We start from the raw sequence: 22,794 nt of genomic DNA on the forward strand, positions 1-22,794 counted from the left end.
TCTGACCTCTGCTTCATACTCACATCTTCTTCTCTGACTCTAATCCTCCTGCTCCTTCTTTTTGGGCCCACCCAGAGTATCCAGGATAATCTCTCTCTGATCTTTAACTTAATCACATCTTCACCGTCCCTTCTGTCACGTAGGGTAACACATTTACAGATTCTAAAGATCAGGATATGGACATCTTCAGTGAGTCATTACGGCTACAAAACTTACCAAACTCATTCTCTGCAGGTGAGGCTTCTGATGATTGGGTGGACAAAGATGACTTGTTCAGGATATCAGCCAGCCTCTTTACGCAGACAACCCAGTGCTTACTCAATGGGTTCGTGAACAAAGTGGCCATGGTGGCAGGGGTGGACTTCATGTAAGTGCTCAGATTTCCCTTCCCTGAGATTAATCTGGCTTTGGCCATTGCTGAGTATGCAATAGCAGAGACCAAAATACTGAGCACCTAGTGCAAGAGTTCACCACTCTACTAGACGCCTTCCATCATGGAAGGGGAGGAGACTTGTCCTTCCTGAAACAGACGCTTTCTGGAATTTGTCATCTCTGCTTGTTCCCCCGCCAGCAGCAGAGTCTATGGATTTTCTGAATACTTGATTTGCCCTTACACTCTCCCTCTCAAGATTGTCTCTGTCCTGGAAAATCATCTTAGAGCAAATAGGCTTATTTCCACAGAATACAGTTGGCTTATCATGGATCTCATCACCCAAAGAGGCTGGAGTAGTAGAACAGCGAACTAATGTGCTAAAGCTTTCATTACAACTTTAACTTGGAGTCAACACCTTAAGGGAGTGGGATATCTCTTGCAGAATTCAGTATATGCTCAGAACTGGGGACTAAGATGGAGTGCTATTGCACTTACAGCCAGAAATATGCATATGCAGGAACTAAGGGGTAGAAATAGGAGAGGTGCCTTTCACTATTAACCCTAATGGTCCCTTACAGACATCTCTTCCCATTCCTTGGGCTAAGCTGACAGGGACCTAAGTACCCAAGGGAGAAAATCTTCCCTTAGGAGACAAAAATGGATCCACTAAACATAGGAATTGGGTGAGGGGAAGTACAGCTCAGTGGTAGAGCACATACTTAGCACACATGAGGTTCTGGGTTCAATCCCCAGTACCTTCATTAAAATAAATAAATAAATAATATTTTTAAAACATAGAGATAGGAACCTGTTTCCTAGCCATTTGGATCTTTCTATGCCATTAAATCAACAGGAAAAGGCGTAAGAATAAGGTAAAGATGGGGGGGGATAAGGTCGCTATATCTTGTATGGTAGAAGGGAAAATAGGTCGAGAATCCAAGGGATCTTCTGGAGCATCTCCAAATATGGCCATGTTCAGTGGCAAATAAACGGAACATTCTAACAACCCAGTAGGAATAAGACCATCAAAGACTTAGAACCCTTGGGGATGGTTCTGGGTCATTCCACCAGGAAAATACCCAAATGACACTACAACCTCATGACCAGTTACAGAAAGGAGGGCTGTAACAGCCACCTATAGTCTCTTACTTTCTTTGTTGTTTAAAAATAATAATAATAGTTTCCTGTTTTTCCCCCTTTTCTTTTCCCTATCATTTTTATAGCCTGTGTCTTGGTGGTTAATTTCATCATTCAGTCCATGGGCTACAAAGTGTCAAGATGGAATGGTAACTAAACAAGAGAGAGAAGGCTCATCACCAAGTGATGACTGAAATAACTGATGCAACTTTGGGTATCTCATCAGCTTTGAGGGAGATAGTGAATGTGTTTTGGTTTATAAGAGATTACTGTATTATATTCAGAGGGAGAACATTGTTGCTATAGAGGTTGTTTGTAAATTTAAGTATAGGTAAAACTGATGATGATTAGTCAGAGGGATGCAGTTGGATGGATGGGGTGGGTTGGTGCTCAGCCTCCATTCCCACCCCCTGCTCCCCATGTGCTTTTCTGTGTGGCAGAGGCTGGACAGTTGAGAGCCACATTCCCCAGGCTCCCTTGCAGCTAGAGTCCTAGATGTGATTTATGTTCTATTAGTCAAATACTCAAGGTTTTTGAAAGCAGAGGTGGGGTTTTTCCACTTGTGCTTTTTCCTGCTGGCACACACAGCCATGGAGGTACTGGTGCTTTTTTAACAGTAGTCTAGGTGTCCAGCCACAAGTTTCCAGAGTGTTGAGGCAGGACTTAGAGCAGCCATTCTGCTGGTCAGTTCTAAACAGCTCTGTGTGTGTGGTTCTAGAGCCAGCGGTGATGACCCCTTCATCCAGGCAGCATCCTGTTCACAGAAGTGGCCAGTGTAGTTCTGGAGATGGCGGGTATCTGACTGGGGAGGAGTCACAGATCTCTCAGGGACTAACTGAAGCAGTTCCTGAAATCTTATCCTAGCATCTGTTCTGTTCTGCCCTTCCAATAATGTTGAAATCCATTTAATAAATTCCTCCCACTCAAACATCCAGAGTGGATTTTGTCCTGCACCAGAATCCTGACCACACAGTGGTGTTCATGTAAACACGGGATGTTGCTTTTCAACTTTCAGATTCAACAAAGACGTAAATCACTGAAAAGAACAGGAAAACCACAAACTTGATGGTATACAAGTGACAAAGACCACTAGTTATTAATCAAAATTAATTGTTCTCTTTCCTCTTCTCCCTAGGCCCCTAAGTAGAATGCATTTTCCAAACTCCCTTGCAGTAAAATGTGTCCATATGCCTGAGCTCTGGCCAATGGAATGTGAGTGAAGTACTACGTGCCACTTCCATGTCTGACCCATAAACATCCCCCACGCACTCTTGTCCATGCTCTTTATTCTTTCCAGCTGGCTGCAATGCCGATTGTCACCATGGAAACCACATTGATTTATCGTTGAACTCATAAGGCTTCCATCAGACTAAATCAACAAATGAACTGCCAACCTATTCATCTCCCAGTGCCATTACATGAGCAGTAAATAAACTTTTATTGTCCTTGAGACATATTTGTTTTATTCGTGTTTGCATCTAGTATCAGCCTCACAAATATAGTAAGTAAAAGCACACATTAAAAAAAAAGTTAAATGCAAATAGGGAGAGAATAGGCAAAGGACATGGGCTCGAATACCCTCAGTTTACAAAATGGCAGAATCAAGATACATTTTTATAACTTATGTACCAAGCAATAAAGGTGTATCTTATAGAAAGTTGCAAAATAGACCAAAGAGGAACAAAAAGTAAAGATGTGGTACGAAGTGGGATTATATGAGTTAGCAGTCATAGAATCTCTCTCATAGCAGAAAAAGACTGGATAATCTCTGAAATGGATCATGGAGAAACTGAAATACAGCATGAGAGAGGGAATCACAAACAAACCAGAAAACACAAAGTTAAAAGATGTAGAAAACAAACTTATGTTTACCAAAGGGGAGAGAGAGGGAGGGAGGGACAAATTAGGAGTATGGTTTTAACAGACACAGACTACTCAACATGAACTAGATAAGCAACAAAAATTTACTGTAAAACAAAAAAAGAATTTACTGTATAGCACAGGGAATTATATTCAATATCTGTAATAACCCACAAATAATTACATATAATCTGAAGAAAAAATAACTGAATCACTATGCTGTAGATCTGAAACTAACTCAGTATTATAAATCAACTGTACTTCAATTGAAAAAAAAAAACAGAAAGTTAAAGTTCCATCTGGGTGAAGGGCTCCAGGGCCAGCTTCCTGAGCATATGATCTGAACGATGGCAGAGGGCCCTGCACTCAAAAGGGACCCATCATGCCATTCTTGATGAGCATATCTTCAAACTTGTGTTTTGTAAGTCCAGTCCAATGGGCCTGTGGAGCACGCCCATGAGCAGAGAAGACTCAGCAGGAAGGTTGTCCCCTGTTCCTTGCTGTTCACACACACAAAACCATTGGCAGTGCCCCGTGAGTGCAGAATCCAGTGGGTGCCCTATACATGGAATCCAGCAAGACGAAAAGCGTGGGTTATGTCTATGACCGGGTAAGCAGGACACCGACAGCCACAAGGGCCCACGCTTTGCATTTGAACTGGAACTTATTTTTAACTCAGAAAAAAGGCCATGGTGTTCTAAGAAACACAAGCAACCGAGGAACCAATCACATTTTTCCGGTTTGTGCCTCCTGTATATAACCAACTATCTATGCTGAAAATGAGGGCGTAGAAGGAAAGAAAGAGATGAGAGATGAATCCATCAAAGGCATTCTTCATTTCTGTTACTGTAGTTTCTGTTCCTAGTATTTCCACTGACGTTTCCCATAGTTTCCATCTCACTTTTGAAACTAGCCATTTGCTCATCTATGCAACATGTCAGATGAATCCCAAAGACATACTGCTAAATGAAAGTGGCCAGGCTCAAAAGGCCACATAATTTATGATTCTATTTACATAGCATTCCAGAAAAGGCACAACTATGAAGACAGGAAACAGATCAGCGGCTACAAGAGACTAGGGGTGACAGGAGAGGATTAACTACAAAGGGAAATTTGGGGGTGAGGAAATACATTTTTTTATTACAAAAACGTATAGGTTAGTGAAAGTCCATAGACTCGTAGACCTAAAACAGTGAATTTTACTGTATACAAATTATATATCGACAAACCTTATTTTTAAAGAAATACATGGAAATGCCTGTCATTACACATACCCCAGAAATGCTAGAATTTAAGAAACTGATGATGTTAGGTGCTGATGGAGATGGAGAGCAATGGGAATTATCTTACACTGTTGGTAGGACTGTAGATTCCTACAAGAGGTTCGGAAAATCATTTGACAGTATCAACTAAAGTTGAATATATGAATACTCCATGACCCTGCCTTTCCATCCCTAGGTTTACACCCAGAAAGGAACTCATAAGCATGAACAACAAGAGACATGTACAAAGATGTATATAGAGCTTTATTCATAGTACCTTCAAGCTTGAAGCAATGCCATACAATTAATAATTTATTGAGCTCTACATTTATATGCACTTGCATTCTGTGCTCTTTTCTGAATGTATTTTGTGCTTTTCTATGCTTTATAAAAGCACACTTGGTAGCAAAGTTTGCAAGGCCCTTCATGTTTGGCCCCGCCCTCCTCCACAGCCCAAGCTCCCTGTTCACAGCCCCTGCCCCGGCCATGCTCACACACGGGCACCATGGCTCTCCCCCTCACACCTTTACTCACTCTTCCCACTGCCTGGATAGTCTTCCGCCTGCCTCACTCTAAACTCTTCACCTGTGTGGAAATCTTCACTTTATACCTCAAAACCCAAATTAGATACTGAAGGTTTCTTAACTCCCACACCACAGAATCTTCTCCACGAGGCTGAATTAGGCACTTCTATTTTACTGTCTCGTTAACACCCCACACTTCATCAGGGTCAGGGTTTATCAACCTTAGCACTATTGACAATTTGGGTTGGATAATTCTTGTGTATTTTGGGAATTTTTTTAGCATCCCGGTCTCTACTAGATGCCAGAAGCACCACCCCGCCCCCCGGGTTGTGGCACAGTTCACCGGGGCAGGCAAAACCGCCCCTGGGTGAGAACAGCTGCTCTAGGCTTTAGAGAATCCGCAAATAGCATCCTCTCCCCACACCTGAATTCAGAAGCTATCGAGAGACTGGCCCAAAGTCCAGAAGATGAAAATCAAAACGTTAGTGAGAGAGCTGACTGGAGAATGTGACTTTAGATCCATGGCCACAGGAACTTGCCCATATATCACCCAAAACTAGACCGTCCCATCCCAGAGACGAGTAGCGCTGAGCAGCCGCAGGCCCCCTGCACGCGGGGGAGGAGACCTGGGTGCAAACGGCCAAGAACGTGCTGGCTTGGAGGGGGAGAGAGCAAGCAGAAGGTGCTGGACCACTTGTTCGATTTCACCTCCCAAACTCCCAAGCTGATGAGTCACTCGTTCTGACATGAAGAAGACTGAGGGGTAAGGAGAGCAGCCAGGGTATTACCCAGAAACTTCTCCACTGGAGAAAAGGCTATGCCCCTACCACTGGTGGCTCCACCCTGGAGATGGCTGCATCCTTGTCACCAGGTCACTCATCTGAGTCCTGCACAGATCATGGAGGGCATGGGGAGGTCCTGTTCCTCTCTGCAGCCTCGGGGGCTAGCACAGGGCCCGGCTGGTACTAGAGGTCAGGACAGGTCCTTCTGCTCCTCTGTCCCCGCCATCGCCACTAATGTAGTGTTCCCGGGACCCTTATAGTCTAAAGGCTCTCCAGAGAAAACTACACTCACTTCTTTGAATCTTGAAAGCCACCACTCTATCCCCCATGCACCCTGTCCCTGGGCATCGCTCACAAAGGGGCACTAGGAGGAGCTCAGAAGAATTTCATCAACTGGGACGACGACCGCCTGCACCGGGCACTTCCTCTGGCCATTCAGCCTCGGCTCGCGTAGGCCACCAAGGGGGCGAAATCCCCTTTCAAATGCCTCTGGAGCCTCCATGCTTAAACCCCACCTCTCCCCTAGGACCAGGGCAGAGGCAGCAGGGAGGCCAAATGCCCACTTCCCTCTTCTCAATGAGAGAGAGGATTCTGGACCCAGCGGCTGGCCTCACTGGCCACAGCTGAATGTTGGGCTGACCCAGAGACGAAATGTACCGCCCTCGGGTGTGAGCTCCCTCTCTGTGGCTTCTCTTTCCCTGCATCCCCATGGGGTTGGCTCTCTCCTATTGAGTCCAGGCACATCCCCAGCCCCTCCAGTGTCAGGGGAGGTGACCCCTCCCCTCAGTGCTGTTCCGGGGCTCTCCTGGCTTGGACTGGGCAGGAAGATCCCATATTGACCCTCTGGCTTCCAACCACCCACCTGCTCTTTGAGGAGGTCCCCACTGCCCTCTGCGGGTCTGCCTCCCTGTGCTGTCCACAGCGAGGCCTGGATTCTTCCCAAATGCATCCTAGACACTGTCTGGCCTTGCCAGCCTCTTGGTGACTGTCGGATCTCTGTTACTGGATCTTTGAACCAGCAGGCTCCAAGAGATCAAGTGGTCTCTGAAAAGTCCCTTCCCCTCTTTGAGCTCAGCTGTCTTGCTTGCAAAGGGCTCAGTGAGATGAGATGGTGACCAGATCACATGAGCCCTGGGTCTCCTCCCTGACTCCCTCCTTCCCTCCTGCCTGGCTGTTCTCTGATCTCACAAGGGCTCCCGCCTTCTCCCTTCGCGGGCCCCTGCCCTCTGTGGGCTCCTGTCTCCACCCCATCGACACCTTTCTAGATATGCCCAGTCTTTAGAAGCAGATAGACGTGGGTTCAAAACCTATGCCAGCTCTTTTTAATTGAATGTCACCTTCTCTGAGCCTTGGTTTGCTTCTCTGTGAAATGAGGTGGTAGAGACCACCTTGCTGGGTTTTTGTAGATGAGAGGCTGTGCCCCTCCCAAAGGACCCAGCATATCGGAGGCCAGGTCCTGTGGGGAATAACTGTCACCTCACGCCCAGCATTCCACACGGGCACGGGGCTAGATACTCTACGCACATACTCACATATATTCACATAGCTTTGTCAGGCAATCATTTCTAGCCCATTTTATAGGCAAGGAAACTGAGGCACAGAGAGGTCAAACAACTGGCCTGGGGATCGTGAGCTGAAGCTCAGGCCCAGATCGAAAGGACTTACAGGCTCCTACCCAGCCACGTGTTCTGCCTCCACGTCTCCCGTGTGGGTGAAAGGAGGAAGTTTTCTCATCTGTTTCCCAGTTGGTTTATCAGAGCTTTGGTCCTGCCTGGGCAAAGGCACCCACCATCCCTCCTTTGAGGGGGAAAGAGGCTTATTCACTTATTTATTTTTCTTTTCAGTTAGATTTAGCTTCTCTTTCATAAAGCCCTGGGGCACTTTGGTGAGATCAGAGGCCTGAGGGTGCGGGGAGAAGTGTGCCTGCTTGGTCTCACTCTCTTCATGGGGGTCACTGACGGTGAAGAGCAGGGACGTGAACTAGCCAAGTCCGGGGGATACTGACTCCTCCTTCCGGCTCCTCAGACCCAGATCCCCGAGGACAGGAAGCAGCTGTTTTCTGTCTCCATAGGGGCTAGACCCTCCAGAAATGTGCTCGCACAGGAGGAGGTGAGCAGAATAGAATTTCCAGAGTGTTGGATGGTTTTAAAGGGCAAAGGGAACAGAATGCTGCCTTACTGGCCTGGAGAGCTTGACAGAGAGCTTGAACAGTGGGCCCAGCCGCAGGGGGATGGACACACCCAGGGAGTGAGAACACAGGGTTAGGTCGTGCAGGGCTGTGGGCAGGCATCCAGAGACATCACCAGTGTCGGAGGCCTAGGTTAACGGAGAGGATACCGAGGCTTTGAGAGGGGAAATCTCTCTGCCCGCTCCTTGTGTACCCCAATCTCCTGGCTGCCGGTCCCCCCAGCCACACCCTCGGACCAGGGCCTCACTAGCTCCTGCCACCACTGGCCACCTGTGTAGCCTACGGCCCTGCCCCCAGGGAACTCACTGACGAGCTTGGGACCAGCTCCAATCTGCCAGGAGGGCTGACTGATGATGGGGACAGAGGCCATTAGCTCTCCATCCCCGCCACTGCCCTGGAGCTTTTAATAAACAGCCTGCCTCTAAGTGCCCAATTACCCTCAGCTTCCAACTCTTAATCCACCGTGTCCCTTAGGCCCTTGAGATTTGACCCAGCCAGCTGCCCACTGCGACCTCTTCCAGAAGGCATGCCGAGCCCCTGCAGTGCTTCTGGTGGCCACTAGAGGGAGCCTTAGGCCCACAACTGTCCTGGGAAGCCATTTCCCCATGGTGTGGATCCAAGGTTGAAAGCGAAAGCTGCAGATCCCAGAATCCCAGCCCTGGCTGGACTTTCCAGCCTCCCCCCTCAGCCTAAGACCCTCCTGTCTCCCAAGATCCCTGGGAAGGGAAGTTCCCCTGGTCTCCAGCCCCCAGGAGGAACCACCATCAGTAGCTACAGCCAAAGCCTTGTCCCCTGGTGGCTTGTTGGGTGGGGACTGAGAGACAGAAACGAGGGGACAGAAAACAGGGACAGAAGAGGGAAAGTGCACGTAGGAAGGGAAAGATGAAGGAGCTAATCAGGGAAGTCCAGCCTCCTCCGGGCCATGCCCCGAGGATCCAGACGGGCCCTGGTACCCTCCTCTGGTGTCTGCGTCTGCTCTCTCCTGCCTGTTTACCTGGCCCAGCCGGTGTCCTCAATACCAGCCCAGGATCTGGGGTTATGAGAAGCTGGGCAGCTCTGGGAGCAGGAAGTCGAGAGGAGGAAGTGGGTGAGGTGGTGTAATGCCACCCTGCGCCCACACAAAGGCTCACACTGCAGCTCACCTGGTTTTCACCTCTCTTATCTCCACGTGGGATAGAGTTCGCAGGTGTTAGTCATCTGAAGGCGTGTCGTTCAGAAAAGGCTTCTGCCTCCCTGGCTGACACCTGCTGATACAGCCACTTAGCGATCCGGCAGCTGCTCCTGAAAGGCCACACCCGGGGAGCTTCAGATTTCCAAGACAAATCACCTTCTTTCCTGGTCTCTGCCTTCCCCACCCCGACACTGGATGCAGGGGAGACACCTAGGCCAACATGATCAGTGGAAAACAGAGAGCAAAGCTCAGAAGAAGAAGTTAACTGCAGTGGGCAGAAGTCAAGGTTTTTTCAAGGCTGTCTCTCTCCCCTTCCTAGGCACTTCTCCAGCCACCAGTTCTCCAGACAGTGTGAGCCTTCTAGAGCCAGGCTCTGTGCTAAGCCTCTTCCTCAGCCCTCAGCCCCACCACCTGGCCTTCGCTCTTTTCCCAAGGGAAAAAGGGGCCACCTTGTCATCAAGTTAAAGACCTTCTATGAGGCTCATTCGACTTGATCCCAACGGGGAGCTGGACTGTCGACCAGCCGTTTCCTCCTTCCAGAAGCTCTCACTCCCCTCACCTGCTAAGATGTCAGTCTATCCCTGTTCTCCTCCCTCCTGAGAACTCTGTCTTCCTCACGGCACCCTCTTCCTATCACCATCCCCACTGAAGGGGCAAGAAACTTTAAGTTGTGTCCAACCCTTGGAGCTTAGGGAACGCCCAGCCATTGAAACAGGCCCACTGGGACCACAAGTCCTCTGTCCCCAGGGCTCAGTCTGAGACGTCCATCCTCAGGTCTGGTAGCCTGGGAGCTAGGCTGTTCTCCCTCTGCCACACAGAGCACAGGCACTCGGCCCTGCTGCCCCAGTCCTCATCCTCTGGGTCTTGTCATCTCTATGGATACGATATTGAGAAGCCCAGGCAGCCACCCACCTCCACCCATAGGTCCTTTCTTCCCTCCTCTCTCCAGTCCTGGGGAGAACTTGGACTGTCCCAGCCTGAGTCAGACACTCGCTCTGGAGCAGCCTGCCACCTTGTGGGAGGAAGTGGTTAGGGTGCCCCAACACACAGACATGGACACTGGGGGCCACCCCTGTAGATCAGGTTCTTCCTGAGAAAGAGGGGGACCACTGGGCTGTGCAGCCACCCCACGTGGTATCTGCTGTAACTCCCAAACCTTTACCTCCGGCCTTGACCCTTCACTTCTCCTGCATAAACATTTGCACATGGAATTCCCACAGCTGCTGCTCTTAACGTGTCCAACTGCAAACACTTCTGCTCAAACTGGTATTTCTCAGTTCAGTGTGTTATCAAGGTGTACACAGTTGTTCTCAACTCTTCTCTTCCCATCTCCCCTACACTGGATTACTGATTGAGCTTTTCCACTTCTACCAGCTTAGCCTCCCCTGAGTGTAGCCCCAGGAAGAAGCACAGTATAGGCCCTGCCTCCTGCCACTGGAGCTGCCGAGGGGATCTCCTTCTCACTGGTGTCAAAATGGAAATCAGAAACTAAGAATTGCTCCCAATACCCACTCACCTCTTCTTCCTTTAGTAATAAGTTACCAGAAGTATGGCTGGGCTCATGGCTGCACAGCATCCATGACATTTCCCAGCAGACAGTTTTGGCCATGACAATCTGAACAGAAACAATGTGCACCATGGAAACAATGTACTGTGTCCTCGAAGAGCAGGGCATGCCCTTCCCTTCTGGTTTTCCTGCTTTCCACTGACTAGAATGCAGATGCAATGGCAGGAGCTGGAGCAACCGTAATGGACTACATGTTGAAAATGGCAGAACAACAAAACAGAAGGACCTAGGATTCCTGAACAATTTCATGGGGAAAGCTATAATACAAGCCAGAGCCTCTCCTTGAGAGAGAAATAAACTTCTATCACATTTAAGTGTTTAGTCATTTGAAATCTCTGTTATCAAACCTGAACCAGTATTCTAAATGATATAAAATGAAGGAGATTGTAAATCCATTTATGCAGAATTTTCCAGCAAACTACTTAATCTTTCTAAGCTTTAGTTTTCTTAGCTGTATACCTATTTCCCAGGATCATTTTACAAACAAATAAATGAGATAATGTTTGCTGCAGCATCTAGCTAGTCAGGGTTCAGCAGATGTTGAAACAGACAACCCAGTCATCTTTGCAGAATGCCAGCCTGGTCCCACCACTCCCTTGATTAAGAACCTTCAAAAAGCTCCGCTGCTCTTACATCAATCACCAAATGCTTCACATGACCGAACATGCCCTGCCTAACTCCCCCAGCCCAACCTCCCCCTCCCCAGGCTCCAAGGGCGACCCTGACCTTGCCCTTACCTCATTCCTTCCGCAAACATTGATAGAGGGCTTCCCACATGCCAGACATTGTGCTGGGGCTTCAGATACAGACCTAGGTCCTTGCTCTCAGGGACTTTACAGTCCAGTGAGGGAGGGGGAAAATGTTAAGTCAATAAGTAAAAAAACCTGGCTAACGCGGATGAGCGTTTACTGTTGGCTGGGTGCCATCCCAAGCTGTTTTTACAGGTACAGACCCCCAATTCTTACAACAACCTCCCGGGTTAGGTATCACTATTTCCATCCCACACTTACAGATGTGGAACCAGAAGCATAGCAAGGTCAAGCAACATGCCCAAAGTCGCACAGCTAGTAGAGACAGAGCTAAAATTTGAACCCTGTGCACTTAACCACCTTTCTACCTATCTTTCAAAGGAGTGTCAAATGACACTGTTGAAAGTACTACCCAGAGGAGGTACATGGGTTCAGAACCGCATGCCCTCCTGCCCCGGGACCTTGGCACTGCTGTCCCCTTGGCCTGAAACACTCTTCCTCTCCTCCAAATTCACTCCTGGTCACTCTTTGGACTCTTTCAGAAAGCGTCACTTCCTAAGGGACAGTCTCTGCTCTCCCCAGGCCTTCCAGATCCATTTACTACAAACTCTTGCTGCATGAGGCACCCTTCCTCCAGGGCATCCATCACATTGTGATGGTAAATTGGCTGATTCTTTTTATGTTTCCCCACTCTCCCCTCCCCGCTGCATTAGACTGGGATGCTGCTAGAGAGAACACCACCCCAGGATTGCTCAACACCTCATGTAGTAGAAGCTTAATAAATATTTGCTAATGAATTAATTGATTGATTGGTTGACTGACTTACCCAAGGGAGCCCTGAGGTCTCCATGGCTAGAGGTTTTCTTCATCTCTCCTGGGGGACTCCTGCCCTCCTCAAGGACCCCTGCCCCACGTGCCCCTACTCCTGTTCTCAAATAGCCCAAGCCCCCTGAGGGAGGGCCATGGGACTGCCAGGTCAAGTTCTGCTCATGTGGGATATGGGGCTGGAAGTGGGCGGGAGCTGGTGACCTTACAGGAAGCCCCTGGTTTCACAGGACCCGACCCTGGAATGTGAGATTTCCCAGGACCAACCCAGGAGTCAGGGAAAGGAGCAGAGGCTGAGAGGAGGGGCCAGAGCCCGGACATCCTATCTCGATGGCCAGAGATGATCTTTAAGCCCCATAAAAGCTGGAGCCGTGGAGGCGGCTGTACCACCATCCCCAAGCCCCGCGGTCGGGAGTCAGGAGCCAGCGAGATCAATATCATTCGGGAGGCTTTCAGCTACAAGTTCTTTCTGCTGCCAAGTCTCCCCAGAGGCCTGAGGAAATGGTGTGGCGGAGGCAGGAGGCACAAGAAAAGGAAAAGAAAGGGCATACTCCTTAAGGGCTGGCAGCCCAGCAGCTGTGGACTGAGGCGCGTGTTCCGTGTCATGTGGCCTCAGTCCTCACACCAGCCCTCCAGGGTAAGTGTTAGCCCATTTTACAGATGTGGAACCTGGGGCCCAGAGAGGGAAAAAGCTTTCTTGGGGTCCCAGCAAAGCCAGAACCAAATTCTGCCAAGCCTGACTTTGAGGTCAGTGCACTCCTAGGCCAGGCGCAGTGAGGGGCTCATCTCCCAGCTGCAGGCCGGGCCACATCCGCACTACCAGGTCAGGCCGGAAGAGGGGGCAGGGAGGGGCCTTCTGCAGTCCTCCCCCAACACCCGCAGGGCCCGGAGCTCACGCCTCCCAAAGCATCCCTTTCCATAACCAGCAGCACCTCTGTCCTCTGACCTCCCTGCGGCCCTCACCTACTACGCCAGTGCGGTGCCCACAGAGTGCTGACTCTCTCGTCCAAGGGCAGCCATCGCATGCCAGACAGCCAGCATCCCATCCTCCCCATGCCTCCTCTTCTCCAAGCTAAGCTCTCCCGGGCAGTCCCTTCAGGTTTCTGGAGGCTCCAGCCCACTGGCCCTTTTCCACCCACTGCAGCTTGCTCACATCCACACTCAGTGGGCACCAGAGCCCCCCAGCATGTCTGCTCTGCAGAGCTCAAAGGGTCGCTCTCCCCCTCCTCTGATGGTACCACTCTGCTAATTGATGCAGCCAAGGGTCTGCTCACTGTGGGAGCAGCTCTGCCCCATTGCTGGCCTGATACCCCTGGGCCTGAACTCCACCAGAATGTTGGCAGGAAGGAATGGAGATGCCTCCTGGAGACTCAGCACCACCCAAGGGGCCAGGCCTTCTGTGTATGTGGCAGTTGGGGGGTGTCCTACACCTACCTTCAGTGTTTTTAGAAGCAGCCATGTTCTTCCCCTATTTTGAACTGCTTAGAAACTGCTGAGACTAATAGTCATTTCTACCAACTAATGAGGAAAATCCAGTTCTTTAAAAGAGGAAGGCAAAATTTGATCTAAGATCCATGAGGAGAAATTCCAGAGCCCCTGGACCTGGATTTTCCAGGCCCTTCCCTTCCCACATGGCCTGTCTCTAGGACCTCGCAGGCATGTCCCCGAGAGAGATGGGCCCTGAGATGGTTGGTAAAGCCCCGCCTGGGTGCAGGGGGAGGAACATTTGGACCCAGAGTCGGAGGGACATGGGGAAAGGCTGGCCTTGGGAAGCAGATGGCTCTGCTCCCCGCCATCTCTGGGGCACACACACTGGCTGTGGAGGAGTCCGTGTAAGTTCCTCTGAAGTGCTTTGTGCCCTGGCTGCCCCTGAAATCTCTGAGGAGAGAAGGAAAATCCCAGCGCCCCAGCTGGACCTCAGACTGATTCACTCAGAACCTCTAGGCGGGACCCAGGCTTCGGTACTTTTTAGCCAAGTCTGAGACTGAATGAGACTCCATTCCTCCAGCCCCAACCCTACCCTCCTACACCCCCCTCCCCAGCCCCCTGCCCTCCCCCTAGCTGATGTTTCGGCCTCTTCCCGGGTGGGACTGCGTTCACACCCTGCACATCTGCTGTACCCAGAGTTCCTGCTCACCAGGGCCAGACCCCACCCCTACCTGGCCCCACCCCTACTGGCCCCACTCATACCAGGCCCCACCCCTACCTGGCCCCAGCCAGCCCCAGGCTGTAGAGAAGCCAGGACCTTGTCAGCAGGACTGGCCCCAAGGTGAGGCTCTGGGCTGCTCATCTCCAGTGGAGACCCAGACAAGAGTGCTGCAGTCCTGACCTCTAAGGGGGAGCTGAGGCAAGCCCCCGATCAGCATCTCAGGCCCCGGCCTGGAGCCCCAGCTGTGTGATACTCGCCAGGCTGCTCAGACTTCAGTGTCCACGCAGGCTTCCTGGGGTTCTTGTTAATGTGCAGACTCTGATCTACAAGTCTGAGGTGGGACCAGAGGCGCTGCCTTTCTAATAAGGTCTGGGGAGATGCTGATGCTGACAGTGTAGGGACCACATTTTTTGCAAGAAATGGAAGGGTCCTTTGGCCCTTCATATAATAAAGTGGGTCATGAGCGCTCACCTCCTTAATCCCTCCCACTGCTGTTCCAACCCATTTCCCCCTCCTAAGGGCACTGGGAGCACAACTGGCCTCAACATGCCTCACTCTTCCGTCCCTTCAAAGACAGGCTAGATCAACCCAGCACACAGGCCCGGTCTCATCCCTGGCACCAGCCTGAGGTATCCACATCACTCCACAGCTGGGTGGCATCAGAGGATGCCCTACCCTTTCATGCACCAGGAGACCTGGGCCACCCCCCAGGAAGCCAGCACAACTGCCTGGCCCTTGACTCCCTGTCTGACCAATGCCATCAGTTTGCTCTCCTGCCTGCCCGTCACTCAGGAGTCTGTCTTTCCCTTTGGATGCAAACTCTGGGTGCAGAGGAAGAGGTATGAGCCAGGAAGGACCTGGACTGGGAGGTCAGCTCGCCTGTGTTCATAGCCTGGCTCTGCCTCTTAGCAGCTGTGTGATTTCAAGCAATCTCTGAACCTCTTTGAACTTCAGTTTCTTTCTCTGTAAAATGAGGACAAGGGCAGCCTTTATCTCACTGGGTGCACGCACATGAGAAAATACACACGTGTGCTCAGCACCGTCTCTGGCATTTGGCAGGTGTGCCAGCAGTGACAAGCACCAGCTCCGCCAGTCGGAAGCCATGTGACTCTCCCAGCCTCAGTCTCCGTGTTTGTCACTTGGGAATAACAACACCTGCTTCGTGGGTTCGTTGGGAAGACTGGGCGGGAAGAAGCCTGGCACACGGCAGGGATGCAACGCATGCTACTCCCCCATCCCAGGCAGGGTCTGTGCTTCCTGTGTATTTGTTCCCAGAGCAGCAGTTCTCAGACTGAAGTCTGGGATTCCAGGGATCCCCGAGACCCTCCCAGGGGTTGTGTGAAGTCAAAACTATTTTCTTAATAATGCTAAGCTGTTATTTGTCTTTTCTGCTGTCGTTTTCCCACAAGTGTACAACGGAGTTTTCTGGAGGTACATATGTGTGATATCACAACAAAGTGAACACAGGAGCAGACGGGAGAGTCCAGCTGTCTTCTGTTAAGCCAGGCATGAAAGAGGCTTTTCAAAAATGCAAAACAGTGTTACCCTTCTCACCCAATCTCTTTTGTTTCAGAAATACGATTTTTTTTCATAAAAATACTATGTTGACATGTAGTGAGTTTAATATTGCTGTGGGAATGAATTAAACATTTTTAAATGATCTCAGTTTTAATGAATAATATGGTAAATATGGAGATAACCCATGTGAAAAAAAAGCTCTTTGGGGTCCTCAGTAATTCTGAAGAATATAAAGGAGTCCTGAAACCACTGACTGGGAAAAAGTGCACAACCGAAAAGTTGAGAATTATGTTTTATTTGGTGGACTTTCTGAGGACTTCAAGCCCGGGAGACAGCCTGTCCGATTACTCTAAGGGGCTGCTCTGAAAAAGTAGGGGAAGAGCCAGGATGTATAGGAGTTTTTGCAACAAAGACCAGGTAGTCAGAACATCAAAAACTTACTGTTAATTAAAGAAATATCAAGTTCGGATATCTCGGGTTAAGGGATTTAAGGCCTTACTATGTATAGAAAGATGCAGGAGTCAGGGCTCACTGAAATCATTCCTTTGGTGTGCACCTTATCTATCCGGGGCCAGTGTCCTGTCCTCTTCTATCCTGAGTCCACTCTGGGTGCACTGATGTGGGTGGCTGCAGTGGCTGAGGGCTTGGCATTGGGCAGTCCATTTGTCCCCATCCTGAGCGCTCTCAGGGCTCACCATCAGGTGGCTCTCGTGGCTGGATGGCTGCAACATCCTTTATTTACTGATATGGCAAGTAACACTTTTCAGTCACAATACCAAACATTGAGAAGGCTGTCCTTGATACTCGCTGTGCTGGCTGAATGGGGGTCTCAGACGGCATACGTTCGCCCAAATCAGCTCATCTGAGCTCAGATCAACTGGGGAGCTGCAGCTGTGTCATGAGTATTTGAGATCTCCTGAGGGATGCTGCACTGTGTTAGCTGTACCTCACCTCAAACTTCCGAAACTGCAAAGAATTCTCCCAGGACCGTTGGGCCTGGTGTCCAAGTGAGCTACACACATGCCATCTGCTGGCCGCCATGGGTTTTTCCTGGCAGCCTCGACTTCCCCGTCCTCTGATAAACCTCACCCCTTCAGGGACCAGCCACTGCCCCATTCTCAGTCCCCATGATTCAGAAGGCTCCAGAGGTAGTCACATGACCCAGATCTAGCTAGGGCAGTTGCTTCAGAATTAGTCATACAGCCCAAGCAGTCTCTCAGAGCCAATGAGCATTTGCCCCAGGTCTTTGTTGAAAACAGTGGGAGAAAAAGAGCTCTCATCTTACTGGTAGGATGACAGCCCGGAGCCTCTAGTGGCATGTTCTGGAGCATCCAGTGGCACCATCCTCAGGATAGAGCTTGCCTAAGAATTAAACCAACTCAGAACCAAATAGCAGAGACAAATCCCTACCACTTGGGCCCCTCGAGCCAGCTCTGCTTGGACTTCTTGGTCACATGTGTCACTAAGTCCCTTTTTTTCCCCCCATAAACCATTTTGAGTTGAGTTTCTCTTCTAGCTAAAAGAATCTGAAAAACCCATCATAATCAGACACAAGACCTGGATGATGGGGAAACCAATGGGGAGGACTTGGGGTGAGTCATCCACCAGAGGCATCCCTGAAGCCCACCACATAACCGGAGCCTGGGTGAGGTCTCCTTTGCCCACTGACAGAGCCCCTTCCCAAACAACACAGCTAGATAACAGTCCAGATTTTTCTTTCACTTTATCATTTATAAAGCCATACAATGGATTGCAAAGAAACAAAGCAGCTGTACAGGAATGGGAGCATCAGTGTACAATACATTCATGTCCAGGATAAGTAGCATACATCAAGGTTTATACAAGGTGACAGAGGTTATAGGCACGATGATACAAAATAGAAAGTATATTTCCATCTATATAAACACACAGCCAGGGGATCGGGAAGATGCTGGGTTATTCTGTTTTTCCTGCAGAGGGCCTGGGAGGCAGGAGAGAGTGGGGGTGAGGAATTTCTTACATTTTTTCTGAATGACATGTTAGAGAGGAGAGAAATGGGGAAACAGCATGCACGCATAGATGTGCTCTCTCACACACGAACCACACATGGACACACAGGAGAGTCTCAACCTGTTGAACACTGATTAAAAACAAAAGTGGGCTACTCTACAGTCACCTCGTTGCTGGGAAGAGCCCAGGTGTGGGAAAGAAACAGAGATCTTCCAACATTTCAGACATCTGAGGGCAGAGGAGCCCCACCTTCACCAACACTGAGATCCCCCAAATCGGGGGCCCTACAGGCCTCACCTCCTGATTCCTTTCACCGCTGGGCGATAGTGAACTTGACATCCCATCGCCCACCACCTCCAACCCAACTCCTAAGTTCCCTAAAGAGACAAGCAAAAATACGCGCACACACACCCACACTTGCACACACGCGCGCACACATCCTGTGTTACCACTGGCCAGGGGACTCCAGTCTCGGGATTGCGGGACCTGGACCTGGGTGAAAGGTGGCCCGGGGACTCTGTCCTCAGCCTCTCCAAGTAACCTGAGGGTGGAGAGATGTAGGGGCAGGAGGCAGCAGCCCTTGGGAAGGGCATTGGCCCCCTCAATCCCCCCATATCCTGAAGCTGGGAAAGACCAAAGGGGAGAAGAGCCAGGAGCCAGGGCTGGTGGACGGACATCAGGGGAAGGGAGGGCATGGATGCTGCTCCACTGACAGACCATCCACAGTGCCCGGGCGGCGGGAGGAGCCTGCCCGGCCTCTGCTGGGCCCATCCGAGTCAGGCAGAGTGCCCTCCTCGTCCCCCTCCTGGGAGCCCCTTTACTGAGGATCACACCTGTTCCACCTGCTCCCTCTTACGGCCACAAGGCCATCAGGTACCCCCTCCCTTATCCTGCCAGTCGCTGACACACCCAAGGATCCCTAAAAATCCTGCGAGGGGAGAAGGAATCCTGGCAGCCCTGGAGCTTTTGCAGTTGCTGTGGGATAGGCTCCAATGAGGACCTGGGTCACAGGGCCTTTCCGCGATGCATCTGTCCCTGGACACCCGGCTGAATGAGGGGGACAGAAGACCGCAATGGCCGGGCAGGGGCGTTCCACTCACCCCTGGAGCTGGATCAAATGCTCACTTCCTCCCCATTTCCCCTCTGGGGTCACCTCTCCACTGTTCCCATGCCCTGTCTTCCCCTCTGACTCCATCTGGGAAGGGCCATGCAGACCTCACTGGGCCTCCCTCCCTGAATGGGAGGGGTGTCACTCCCCTGACCCCTGCCTTCCAGGCACCAAACAGGCCGGCTACAAGGCTCTGGCTGCCTCCAGGCCTGGCTGCACAGTGAGAGGCAGGCTGGGCCCGGCGCTGGGCCTGAGGCTGCCTGGGCTCCGTGTCACTGCACCACAAGCTGACCTTGCCTCCCAGGCTCCTTCTTGCAAGTCCTCCCAGACCCTTTCCTGTCCCCCACTCCCCAGCCCATTTTCACAACCAGACTGCACTCTCCTGGCTGACAAACAGATTCAACAATAAACGACAGCACAAATGGTGGGGAGAAAAGAGGATAGACATTCATACAATAATAACAATAATTATTAAAAGTGCTTTCTTTGAAAGGAAATCTTTGGCAAGAATATACCGCAGTGCTGTGATGTATGTGTGTGTGTGTGTGTGTGCGTGTGTGTGCACGTGTGCAGGGTGCACAGGCCTAACCTGTGAGACACGGGGGGGCTATGGTGTCTTCCAAGCAATGTCTGACCCAGAGGCAGAGCCACGATGGAGACTGGGGTACCCTTCCCCATCACTCCTCTGAACAGGCCGAGCTCTAGGAAACTGACTCCTTCCAGAAGGATGCTGGAGAATGAGTTGATCAGCTTCCCAGCATCTCCTGGGTCCTTCCCAGAGTCACACACGGTCAGGTCTGAGTGGGGTGGGCTGGCCATGCCTGAGAGGTGGGCTGCTGGTGGGCAGTGGGAAAGCACATGTCAAAGGCTGAACCCAGATTTGCACAAAGGGTCCGAAGCTCCACCTGGCCATCCAGACCAGGAGGAGAGAGTCCCCAGACTGTCCAGTGGGAGATTAAGATATTTACAAAGGAACTAGGTGCAAATATTCTCTTCTGTCTGGGAAGAGAGGTGGGCTGGGGGTGGGGAGGGAATGAGAGAGGGGAAATCAGGGTAGTCAAGGCCTCAGAAGGAAGAGCACTTTGAAGGAATCTCAGCCACCAAGAACAAGGCTTCAACCTCTGGGAAGCACGGGGTGGGGTGCTGCTCCCAGCCTTCCTCAGACGCTCTCCTTTCCAGCTCCCTCAAACAGAATGTCCGCACAGACACAGCTTCTTGGAAGGAAAATAATACAAGACGCACACATCACCCACGCCCAGCACGCACACCCATGTCCCCTGCAGGCTCTCACACCGACCAGGGCAGCTCCCCTCTCATCGCTGGGAGCTGACGGCGGGGCCCCGGTTGGCCAAAACTAAAGGGGATGGAACACCTGCACCCTCTGCCCACTGAGCCCCAAACAGAGTCTAGCGAAGGCCAAGGCAAGGAGACCCCCAATTGCTCCAAGGATAAAGGCCCCTACAGTTCAGGCTTCACTTATCTGTACAGAGAGGGATGGGGGTTGGTTTATGCCAGGGAGGCCATAACGCAGTACGGGAAAATAATAAATACTTCTTGTCAATTTACCTATTCTTTTTTTTAACCTTTTCTTATATTTTATTAGCTTACAGATTCTGTCAGTATGTCTCACATATATATTATATATATTTATATATCAGTACAACGCCTCTCTCTAGAGAGCCCAGAGGCTTAAGAGCTACTTAAGGACGGAGACCTGGTGGATGTTCCATCCGGCTTAGAGACCTTGGGTGGTGGTCAGGGGGCTCCCAATAGCCCAGTTGGACTCTTGGCCCCTTGGCCTAAATGTGAGCCTTCTGCTCTCTGCTCTGCGGCAGCTGGGCTCTGCGGGGAGCCCAAGGCAGAAGCGGGGAGAACAAGGCTTTGGTATCGTACACAGGCCGTGTGGTACACAGGCAGCAGCCCCCAAAGCTCTGCCCAGCTCCCCCGGGCAGCCCAGCAAAAGCCAGACCCCAAAGCCGTGCAGAGGGAGCACGGGAACTGTGGGTGTCTTCTATGGCCTCGCAGAGCAGGGCTTCTGGAAGCAGTTTCCCAGGACGAGCCCCCAAAGCGGGGACCCTTCAGGACAAGACAGGGCAGGGCAGAGCAGGAAGGCTCAACCCCCAGCACCCCAAAAGGCATCATGCACGTAAGCCAGTCTGAGAAAGGCGGATCTGGGGCACAAAACCCAAGGAGGGGCTGAGGAGGGGCGGATCTGGAAGCTGCCCACCCCGATGCTGGACCGCATGCCTTGAGAAAGGTGCCTGGAGCTCAACAGCCACCTTTCCTGAGGGATCCTTTCCCCAAGGCTACAGACACACATGTCCGCATCTCCTCAAACCAATGCTCCAGCCTCCTGGTGGAGGCAGATCAAGGCTAACGTTGCAATATGGCCAGCCCCACTCCTGTCGGGGTCTCTGTGAAGAGGTGGGGCTGGCAGCACCCAAGGTCTTTAGAGCAGGTGCAGAGACTGAGAAAGAGTCCGTTATCCATCATCCTGCGTGCTCCTGGGGAAGAGGGTTTGTGCCCCCACAGCTGCCCTGTCTCCCCAACTCTACCTTCTTTGGACAGGATACACGTGTGTACAAACACAGGGGACATGGACAAGCACACCTGTTTATAATTCTAGGTGAGAGGCAAACAGATCAGTGTGTGAGGACGTGGGCATGGCCATATATACACAAACTGTACATCGGAGGCAGAGCAAAGAGACCTTAAGTGCCTTGGGTCTGAGATAATTTCAAAAGCAAAAGTTCTGCCACTGGATGTCCCATGCTGCCTTTTTTTGGTTTGGTGATCTACCCTAAAGGTGGCCAGGAAAAGATTCTCTTGACAAGATTTCTTCTTGCAAAGCAGTTGGGTTAGGGAGAAAGAGCTTTTCCATTTCTCCCCAAAATGTGGGTCCCCAAGGAAGCTGGCTCTGTCTCCCTTGAGCAGTTCCGTCCTCTCAGAGGGTGGAGGGGGAGTTAGGTGGATCTGGTTAGTTTTGGAGGCTCTGGGGGGTTTCACAGTATCCATCTACCTGGGGGAATCCGAGTTCTCCTCCTCTATCTTTTTCTTTCTTTCTTTCTCTCTCCCCCTCCCCACTCAATTCACTTCCCTCTCCCCACGTTACACTTTCTTCTCTCCTTCTCCAAAATTGGCCCAAAGTCCTCCTTCTGGATTCAAGGATGGTCAGGATTCATGGGTCCCCTCCCCACACACCCCATCCCCACTGCCCTGGCCCTGGGGCAAGGGGAGGGAGTTCATCTCTTCTGGCCTGCACTCAGCATGACCTTGGAGACAAAGTTGACGATGGCAGAGGCCGGCTGGTTGGGGTCGAGCTCCGCAAAGAGGTGGCAGGCGTTGTCCGTGGTGCTGCCCTGTTTCCGGGCCACAAAGCCGAAGAGCCTGCAGGGGCAGGAGAGGGGTGACAGGTGTGAGGAGGGAGCACGAGGAACCCCAAGCCTTAGAGAGCTGCCCAGGAGAGCAAGCTCGTCTTCCAGCCGATCTCTCTCCCCCATCTTGCCCCACCCTACTGCGCTCTGGGTATTGACAGTGGAGCACAGGAAAGAACCCTATCTCCTCCACGCCTGGAGATGACAGCGTCACTTGT

The 22,794-nt window shown here is 51.2% G+C and overlaps 1 protein-coding gene across 16 annotated transcripts in view; it reads right to left on the reverse strand.

Annotated features, from left to right (window-relative positions):
* Positions 1-17,809: 17,809 nt before the first annotated feature.
* The window catches only part of TNS1 (tensin 1), a 216,275-nt gene continuing 211,290 nt past the window's right edge, over positions 17,810-22,794 (reverse strand). For 11 of the 16 annotated variants that reach the window (XM_072961627.1, XM_072961617.1, XM_072961622.1 and 8 more), the window contains one exon: positions 21,797-22,589. In XM_072961627.1, coding sequence (XP_072817728.1) covers positions 22,445-22,589 — 145 coding nt within the window. In that variant the 3' untranslated portion in view covers positions 21,797-22,444. Of the gene's footprint in view, positions 22,590-22,794 lie in introns of all 16 variants that reach the window. The other 5 variants (XM_072961624.1, XM_072961616.1, XM_072961623.1 and 2 more) reach the window with 1 other exon arrangement.

Source organism: Vicugna pacos, chromosome 5, assembly GCF_048564905.1.
Source record: "Vicugna pacos chromosome 5, VicPac4, whole genome shotgun sequence".
Classification (NCBI taxonomy): domain Eukaryota; kingdom Metazoa; phylum Chordata; class Mammalia; order Artiodactyla; family Camelidae; genus Vicugna; species Vicugna pacos.